Source organism: Neophocaena asiaeorientalis, unplaced genomic scaffold (genome assembly GCF_003031525.2).
Source record: "Neophocaena asiaeorientalis asiaeorientalis breed wild unplaced genomic scaffold, Neophocaena_asiaeorientalis_V1.1 scaffold654, whole genome shotgun sequence".
In the NCBI taxonomy this organism is placed as follows: domain Eukaryota; kingdom Metazoa; phylum Chordata; class Mammalia; order Artiodactyla; family Phocoenidae; genus Neophocaena; species Neophocaena asiaeorientalis.
Window position 1 is genome coordinate 677,130 of NW_020175495.1, and position 10,329 is coordinate 687,458.

Below are 10,329 nucleotides of genomic sequence, written 5' to 3' on the forward strand. Positions count from 1 at the left end.
AAATATATAATAAAAAGTGTTTCTTCTCAGGCTCACAGGGGACATTGACGAAGAGTAGGCCCCGCTCGCTGCAACTAGAGAAAGCCTGCGCGGAGCAACAAAGATCCAATGCAGCCAAAAATAAAATTTTTTAAAAAATTAAAAATAATCATACAGTGTCTGCTCTCAGCCCACAATGGAATTAAACTAGAAATCAATATCAGAAAAATAACTGGAAAATCCTAAAATACATGGAGATTAAGCAGCATACTTCTAAATAACACTTGGGTCAAAAAGAAGTCTGAAAAGAAATTTAAAAAATATTTTTAATTAAATGAAAATGAAAACATAACTTATCAAAAAGAAAGAAAGAATGGATAAATAAACAGTGGTACATCCAGAGAATGGAATATTGTTCAGCACTAAAAAGATATGAGCTATCAAGCCATAAAAAGACATGGAGGAACCTTAAATGCATGTTGCTAAGTGAAAGAAGCCAGTCTGAAAAGGCTACATACTGTATGATTCCAACTATGAGACATTCTGGAAAAGGCATAACTATGTAGACAAGTAAAAACAACAGTGCTTGCCATGGGTTGTGGCGGGGGGGGGATGAATGGGTGGAGCACAGAGGAGTTTTAGGGCAGTGAAAATATGCTGCATGATACCATAATAATGGATACATGTCATTACACTTTTGTCCAGACCCATAGAATGTACAACACCAAGAATGAACCCTCATGTAAACCATGGACTTTGGGTACTAATGATGTGTCATTGTAGCTTCATCAGTTGTAACAATGTACCTCTCTGGTGAGTGATGTTGATAATGGAGGCTATGCATATGTAGGGGTGGGCAGTATATGGGAGATCTCTGTACTTTCCCCTCAATTTTGCTGGAAACCTAAAACTGCTCTTAAAAAAGTATACTTAAAAAAAGTGAACATGATCACTACCAAAAAAAAGTGGAAAATATACCAAAAAAAAGAATTTTATGGTCCAGAGGAAAAGCCCTGCTAACACTGAAGTGTGTATATATATATATATATATTTTACAGATTTTTGGTTAAAAATAGATATTGGGTCGGCCAAAAAGTTCATTTGGGTTTTTCCATACTAGCTTACAGAAAAACCTGAATGAACTTTTTGGCCAGCCCAGTATATTATATAGTTGACATCATACTGAATAGATGGGTTTTTTTAAATTGAAGTATAGTTGATTTACTACGATATTGCGTTAGTTTCTGGTGTACAGCAAAGTGATTCAGTTATACATGTAGATATATATTCTTTCTCATATTCTTTTCCACTATGGTTTATTACAGGATATTGAATATAGTTCCCTGTGCTATACAGTAAGACCTTGTTGTTTATCCATTCTATATGTAATAGTTTGCATCTGCTAACTCCAAACTCCCAATCCATCCCTCCCCCAACCCCCGGGAACCACAAGTCTGTTCTCTACGTCTGTGAGTCTGTTTCTGTTTGGTAAATAAGTTCATTTGTATAATTTTTTTTTAGATTCCACATATAAGTGATATCATATGATATTTGTCTTTCTCTGTCTGACTTACTTCACTTAGTATGATAATCTCTAGGTCCATCCATGTTGCTGCAAATGGCATTATTTCATTCTTTTTAATGGCTGTGTAATATTCCATTGTGTATATGTACCCCATCTTCTTTACCCATTCATCTGTTGATAGACATTTAGGTTGTTTCCATGTCTTGTCTCTGAACAGGCAGTTTTGTATTCTGCTTTTTTCATGCCACATTATCTTGTACTATATGACATCTAAAATGACAATTGTGAAATCTAAAGATATATATTGATATATATATATGCACATGTATATGTGTGTGTGTGTATATATATATATATATCAACTACAAAGAGGTTGGGAATTAATTTTTTAAATTTCCTGTTTTTCCTTTTTTTGACTGTAATTGATTTGTTCTAAGTTACTTAATATAGGGTTTTGGATGGAAAAACGAAAAACAGAATCAAATGTGATGGTGAGTCTACTATACCTCTAGACTTCAGAACTGTTAACTTTTGAAAAAAAATGGGCATCTAGTACTCAGGCCAAGTTTTATTTGGAGTTTATAACACATGAAAGAAGGACTTTCACTTCCATTTCCCTTTTCCTTCCCACACATTTTGTTGTATAGGTGCTTATAAACAACCTGAGTCCTGGGGCATCTTCAGTGAATTGCCTGAGGTTATACCGAAAGTTGGTAGTTGACTTGAGACTCCACCAGTTTCTCCATCCCTGCCATTGTGTTGCAGGAGTTGCCTGCTTGGAAAATACCTTTGTGCTAAGGCAGTGATCCTGGATCAGAGGCTTTCCAGAAGCCTGCTCTCCTCTGGAGACATGCAAAGTTCTCCACTTTTTGCTTCCAGTCTTGCTGTCAGGCTTTAGCTAGACTATCCCATGCTCTGAACTCAAACCATATCAGGCATGTACAGTCCCTGATGCCTTCACCTACTCCTGTGTTTGTGTCTTGTTTCTTTTACCTGGAATGTCCTTCTTTATTCCCCTGTCTACGTATTTGAATCCCACTCACTTTTCAAGGCTCAGCTCAGATGTCACATCATCTGTGAAAGCTTCTTTTTTCTTAATCTCTCAATCTCGATGCAATAATTTCTTCCTCCCTATACCCTATATTGTATATTTCTATTATAGCACATACTGTACCATATATTATGGCCAGTTGTTTATATGTCATATCTTCTGTTAATTTTTGAGCTTAAGGTGAGAAACTCTTTCATATTCCAGTGGGCCACAGCACCTAGCAGAAAGGAGCAGGTAGAAACCCACTAGATGTTTGGTGAGTTGGATTACAGTAGATTGGAAGGAGGTTGTTAGCAGAAGGGTTTAGCAAGAATCTTTGTTTTCTTTTGTTAGTACAGAATTTTGCGAGTCTTTTATACTGTACCTTTTAAAAAAATATATTTATTTATTTATTTGGCCGTGCCGGGTCTTAGTTGCGGCACACGGGATCTTGGTTGCCACAAGTGGGATCTTCATCATGGCACGTGGGATCTTTAGTTGTGGCATGTGGGCTCTTAGTTGCGGCATGTGGGATCTAGTTCCCTGACAGGGATCGATCCCAGGCCCCCTGCATTGGGAGCGTGGAGTCTTAACCACTGGACCACCAGGGAAGTCCCTATACTGTACCTTTATGGTAGAACAGAGTACTGCATAGTTTGTTCTCCTGTAGTCTAATGGGAATTCATTTTGTGATGGTTTCAGAATTGCCCTTTTATTTGTTCCACCTATTTTTTTTTTTTTTTTTTTTTTTTGGCCACACCGTGCGGCATGCAGGATCTTAGTTCCCCGACCAGGGATCCAGTCTGTGCCCCCTGCAGTGGAAGTGCAGAGTCTTAACCACTGGACCGCCAAGGAGGTCCCTGTTCCACCTTTTAAAGCATAACACTTGTCAAGACAGCACTTGAATCTGTTGCATGTGCTAACTCATTAATGTTTACAGATGGTACAGTGTATCTGATGTTCATATTGAAAGGGAAAAATTACACTCATAGAATCCCATCTGCCTCGCAACAGGATTTAGGACTCAAAACGAAACCTAATTTTATTTGCGTCCTGCACATCAGCAATAGTGAACCTTCAAAGAGATGATTGCTAAGAGTAAGCACCATTGTTAAGAATTCCAGGGTGTACAAATAATGGAGTTTCTGGCAAAAGATTGTTTATAAACATTCTTGATGTGGTTTGGGATAAAATTCTTCCTGGAAGGGCTTCTCTGGTGGCGCAGTGACTAAGAATCCGCTTGCCAATGCAGAGGACATGGGTTTGAGCCCCGGCCCGGGAAGATCCCACATGCCGCGGAGCAAATAAGCCTGTGCGCCACAACTACTGAGCCTGCGCCCTAGAGCCCGTGAGCCACAACTACTGAGCCCGCGTGCCACAACTACTGAGCCCGCGTGCCACAACTACTGAAGCCTGTGCGCCTAGAGCCTGTGCTCTACAACAAGAGAAGCCACCACAATGAGAAGCCCGTCCACCGCAACGAAGAGTAGTCCCTGCTCGCCGCAACTAGAGAAAGCCTGCGTGCAGCAACAAAGACCCAATGCAGCCAAAAAAAATAAATAAATTAATTAAAAAAATTCTTCCTGGAAGAAAATTGGAGGTTAATAAACTATATATAGTTAGTAATTTGCATTAGAGCTGATTGAGTGTATTCTTCTGCCTGTCTGAAGGTTAGGGAACCAAATGGATGACACCGTGAAAGCTTCTTCTAAATCTACTAGGTTCTACACAGCAGTGCCTGTGCCTAGCAGTTGTTCAGGTTGAATTTCTTAAATGAATAAGTACATGAATGGGAGCCTCTCTGAGTCTGTTTCCTCATCTGTAAGGTGAGGGTTTTATTTATTTTTTATTAATTTTTATTGGAGTATGGTTGCTTTACAGTGTTGTTAGTTTCTGCTGTATAGCAAAGTGAATCCATTATACATATACATATATCCCCTCTTTTTTAGATTTCCTTCCCATTTAGGTCACCACAGAGCACTGAGTAAGGTGAGGGTTTTAATATCCATCTTGGAGTACTAGGTGCTCAGCAAATATCTACTTTTAATCATTTCCTACACTTTTCCCCTCTGTTTTCATATTGGCTGTGGCAGTGGGTCAGTTGCCTTGAAAGAGATTGTATCTTTCTGGTTGACATTTCCTTTATTTCCCTTTCTATTTTAATTTGTGAGCCATTTTTGCCTCTTACTTTTAGGAAAATGTGAGAATAGAAGTATTTGCTCTTTTAAGCAGTTAGTATTTGCCCTGGCTCTCTGGCGCTTGAACAGAATGGCACGTGTGTGCAGCATGGTTCAGAGCTCGTATTCTTCTATGGGGTATGAACAGAAACCCCGGAGAAGGGATAAATGTATTGTACACAAGAGCGTGTCACTGTGACATAAAGCTCAAGGGTTGGAATTATAGCTGTTATACACCAGAATCTGGAGTAAAAACGCTTTCTAGAAAATGGAAATGCTTGTAGATACCAATTTACTTAACTTTATAAACCATCATTTTCCTTGTAGGAATCATTAATAAACTCAGTAGAATTTAAATATCTTGGAATGGTAATACATACTCAGTTCATGGAGAAATAGATTCTTGGAGAAGTAGGACAAGAAGGATCATTTACTCCAATCCACCTACACGCTCCATTGTCCTCTCTAGCCTCCTTGCTACAGAGCTGCTTGGCCTTCGTTCCAACCCTATTAGTGGTAGGGAAAGGCTTCTCTACCCACCACGGCGGTCATTTCATCTCCAGAGAGTTCTGACTTCTAAAACAAGTGCTTCTTTACATGGAGTCTGTGTAGCTGTCTCTGTGGCTTTCTGTTTGTCTTCTCTCTCTCTCTGAAGGGAAAAAAACCAACCAACCAACTTCCAACCAACCAAACAACCAGCCAACCAACCACACAAACAAACAAAGGAGTACCTCATCAAGTAGGTTTGGGAAACGCTGCATACATAGCCCATACCCAGGGAGTTGCAATGTGTGTGTGTGTATTTGCTGGGGAATGTTGCAGTATGCTTTACCCCCAATATCACAAAACTTTTTTGGTTGTGAATCTTTACTTTTACCCAGAACATCTATCCACAGCTTAGTATCTGGCACATAGTAGGTGCTCAATAAATATTTGTTTTTAAAAAGTGAATGGATGGGGCTTCCCTGGCGGCACAGTGGTTAAGAATCCGCCTGCCAATGCAGGGAACACGGGTTCGAGCCCTGGTCCGGGAAGATCCCACAGGCCGCAGAGCAGCTAAGCCTGTGTGCCACAGCTACTGAGGCTGCGCTCTAGAGCCCACGAGCCACAACTACTGAGCTCACGTGCCACAACTACTGAAGCCCATGTGCCTAGAGCCCAGTGGTTTTTTTAAAAAAAAATATTTATTTGGCTGCGCCGGGTCTTAGTTGTGGCGTGCAGGATCTAGTTCCCTGACCAGGGATCAAACCTGGGCCCCCTGCATTGGGAGCACGGAGTCTTAGCCACTGGACCACCAAGGAAGGCCCTGACAAGTGTCTTTTATTTCTGCAAGTGACACAACCAAAATGGATCAGCTGATTGGATGGGTTTACCTTCCTCCTCTGCGAACCATCGTAAATATATTATTTATTTCCATGCCTTTTAGGACTTTAAAAATTCTTTGTATTTGCATTCTGAGCTTGTATCCTCATTTGCACAACTACCTGTTATGTTATAAAGGAAATATTAGTGATTGAGTTTGCAATTTATGGCCAAGGCAATAAAAGCTTGCCTCTCTTGCTTCCTGAGCAAATGTATGGAATGAATGAGTTGACAAGCACTCTCCTCGTCTTTTGTTTTCAGTTTGTGCCTGATTGTGTTTGACTGTACAGTCACATGGTTGGTTCTTCAGAGCTTTTCAATGAAGATCTGCTCCATCGGGGTGTTTTTGAGGCTGTTTGTCAGATTACTTATTGAGTTAGTACTTTTTTGCCTTCCCAACCAGCCCTTTTGCACAACTAGTCCAAAGTAAGGAGACTGCACGCCTTTCATTTTTGAGTGATTGACCTTACCACGTGGGACAGCTCCGCAAACCTCCTATCAAATGTGAATCTGGTCAACAGGAATATACTGTAATATGGACCTGATCTGGCTTCGGTGACCCAGGCTTTTTATTTCTCATGCTCTGGAGTAATAGAGTTTAAAGGGTCATCAAGAAGAACATTCTAAACCATATTTGTTCTCACTTTTACATTTCTGGAGGAAATCTGTGTGGAAATTCAAGAAGGTTAGATACAAAGCTGGGTTTAACTCAGTGTCAGCTTTCTCCAAAGTCTGTACTCTATTTCTCTCTTCTCAGCAAAAAGCCCACCTTGTCTTTTGTGGCTGCTCAGTGATAACCCCGTGGCTTCTGTTTCCCTTTCCTGCTATCTTCTCTCCCTTCAGTCTGTTTCCAACCCAGAACTTGATCATTTTTTAAATTAATTAATTAATTAGGTTGCTCTGGGTCTTAGTTGTGGCTCACCAGCTCCTTAGTTGTGGCAGTTGGGCTCCTTAGTTGTGGCATGCATGTGGGATGTAGTTCCCTGAGCAGGGATCGAACCCAGGCCCCCTGCATTGGGAGCGTGGAGGCTTAACCACTGAGCCACCAGGGAAGTCTCTGATCATTTCTTAAAGTAGTAACATCTTCTCTTTTAACCATTTCTTTTAATTGAGGTGTAGTTGATTTACAATACTATGTAAGTTTCAGGTGTGCAGCAAAGTGATTCACAAGTTTTAGAAGTTATGCTCCATTTATAGTTATTGTAAAATATTGGCTGTATTCCCTGTGCTGTACAATATATCCTTGCAGCTTATTTATTTTATACATACTAGTTTGTACCTCTTAATCCCCTACCCCTATCTTGCCCCTCCCACCATCCCTCTCCCCACTGGTTACAACTAGTTTGTTCCCTATACCTGTGAGTCTGTTTCTTTTAACCATTATTTTATCCTTTTTTGTTAGTGTGGAAATGTCATTTTGTTGGCATAATTGTGGGAGACATTTTATGACAGTGTGTTTTCCTTATATCTATGGATTTTACCTGTTGTCGGATCGCAGAGAATGTAAGGGGCCTTGGAAAGCATTTGTTGTATTACCTGCAGAGGGTAGTGAGCTGAGGGGTAGGGAGTGACTTGCCCTAGATCCCAGAGCTGCTCAGTGGCCGAGCCAGCACTGAGCCCAGGTCCTCCCATTCCCAGCCCTCAGCCTTTTATTTTATGCCCTGATGCCTCTCTGATGATGTGAATGGATTAAAAACAATTGTAGAGTAAGTAGACATAGTTTCTGTAACTGTGCAAGAGGCTGAATGGTATGGAAGGAATCAGGTTGCAGACATTAGTGCTTCCAGATCTGCCACATGACATAAAATGTATCCATTTATGTTGATAGCTCTTTCTACTGATCAAAGCAGGGGAGAAAATTGGGTCTTATTATGTAGGAATATTTTAATGCCTAATGCTCTCATCTAAACGGTAGAACACATTTGGGGCATTGCCACTTGTGCAGGCCTCTGAGAGCAGAGAAAGTTCTAGTCCTCTTTGCACTATCCCCATCTCATCCTTCCTTCAGGTCTCCAGGCATAAAAAAATGTCAATATATGACGCATGTTTGTGACTGTCATAAGCACGTGCTTTTATCAGAGGAAACATGTACCATTGTAAAAATAACTGCTTTTGGCAGTTTGGGTTGTGAAGACTGGGACGTACCAGGAGCCTAATTTTTTAAAATTGCAAGACATTTTTAGGAATTGATTTTTATGTCCTGACAAATGGTGGATTTTTAATGGCATGTTTCTTATGAAAAATAAATTTGTCCGTGAATTTATGTTTCAAATCGTGTGTGTGTGTGTGCTTGTGTGTGTGTGGCTCTGTAACAGAGGCCCTATTCCACTGTCTGGTGTGGGTCATTGAGAGCTTGTCTGTGCAGGGCCCTTGAGCAGGATGGGCCCTGATCCACCACCTCCATGTGGTATGATCTGAAGAGCACTAAGAAGGGTAATGTGTCATCAGTCTGACACCACCAGAAACCAGGTCTTTGAAGGCCCTATGTATCAGAGGGCAAGGGGAAAACGTGGTTTCTCTGAGAGATGTCACAGGCGTTAAAACCAGCAATCTAGAATAGCTGAGTTTGATGACCCATTTTCTTTTAAAAAGTTATCCTTGCTCATGGACCAGAGGCAGGTAGTGAACTTTGACCTGGGGCCCCTGTAGAGTTCACTAGAATCGAACATTACAAATTAGCACTTAAGATCTGGGACAACTAAAACATATTGAACATCACATGGATGTGTCCCACCTCTAATGGTCAAAGATGAGTTAATAGGCTGCCGTTCATGGAACACTGACTCTTATGCCAGTTATTTTGCATTTGGTCGGCAAGGCACCCTGTGGGGTAGATATTATGCCCATTTTACAGGTAAGGAAACTTGAGGCTCTGAGAGGCTAAGTAGCTTGTACATGTTTATACAGCCAGTAAATGCAACAAGCTGGGATTGGAATCTAGGTTTCTCACATGCTTAACCAATACTTTGTACTTGCTCTCTGACATTTTCCTGACCTGTAAGATGGGATAATAATACCTTTCTCTGGGTTATTTTGAGTATCCAATGCAATAAACGATCCGAAAAGTGCTTTGTAGTCGCTAATAAAGCTTTGCAGAGTGAAAGGCATTGTTAGAAGTAAAAGACACTGTGCCAGTGTCTCTATGTGACTATCTACCCTTTAGATAAATAAATCTGGATGTCCTGGAGTTTGGACCTTTGCCCCTGGCTTTCTGGTGAGTGAAAGTAGTTTATGTCCCAGGCGTAGATTGTGAGAACGAGGACACTGGTCCTCCTTACCCAGTGATATTGTCCAGAGTGTGATTTCCTTCTTATGTGGCTGAGAGGAGAAGGTCAGCAGTGCGTCTGGGGATGCAGATCTGCGGGACCCCCAGAGTTCTTTTCGGCACGACGAGAAATCACGTGTGCGTTTCTGGCTGTCCTCTTAACGTGCCCGCTGTTTCTCTCCCTTTCTCGTTTGTCATAGAAACTGAGGTGCTCCTCCGTGTGAAGGACATCAGCCATTTCTTAATGCAAGACATTGCCTTCCTGTCTGGTAAGTAGACTTTTTCATATATTTAGACCAGATGAATGTTTTAATCTATTAGCAAAGTTAGTTTGGTCCTTCTTATATAAGTGGCTGTATAATTTTTATATTTTAATAAACATTCATACATTGTGCATGTAGTTGCTAAAAAACGGACATTTAGAGAATAACTAGAGGTTTGAAATATGTTTAGATATGTGATTAAAACCAGTCTTACCAGTCTTGTATATTGGACGTTTGGGCAAGTCTTCAGCAATCTGTGATGGGTGACAGTGGAATACATCTCCTAGGTGGGTGCAGGCTGAGTGAGAGGGTAACCACTCAGGTGGCTTCTTTGAGGTTTCCCCCTCCACCGTAGCTCTGATGACTTAAATGTTCATTACAAATGCTGCAAGTCACCCTAATTAAGCATCATGTATTAAGTTTTTTTAAAAAGGATTTCATTTACACATGATAAAAAAGTTTACTTTTCTAAAATATGTATAGGTATTTGTATATGTATTTGTATATAATTTCTAAAAATTGTGATGAAATACACATAACATAAAATTTACCGTCTTAACTATTCTTTTTTCTTCTTTTTTAATGCAATTTTATTTATTTATTTATTATTTTTATTTTTGGCTGCATTGGGTCTTCATTGCTGCGCGCGGGCTTTCTCTAGTTGCGGTGAGCCGGGGCTAGTCTTCGTTGCGGTGCGTGGCCTTCTCATTACAGTGGCTTCTCTTGTT

At 40.6% G+C, this 10,329-nt stretch overlaps 1 protein-coding gene across 1 annotated transcript in view; it reads left to right on the forward strand.

Moving 5' to 3' along the window:
- Positions 1-10,329, forward strand: part of LOC112415775 (guanine nucleotide exchange factor DBS-like) — a gene marked incomplete at its 3' end in the record, with an annotated part of 63,762 nt that overhangs the window by 28,095 nt on the left and 25,338 nt on the right. Inside the window, exon 4 of the mRNA XM_024768936.1 lies at positions 9,539-9,607. Within this exon, the coding sequence (XP_024624704.1) occupies positions 9,539-9,607 (69 nt within the window). The remainder of the gene's footprint in view (positions 1-9,538; positions 9,608-10,329) is intronic.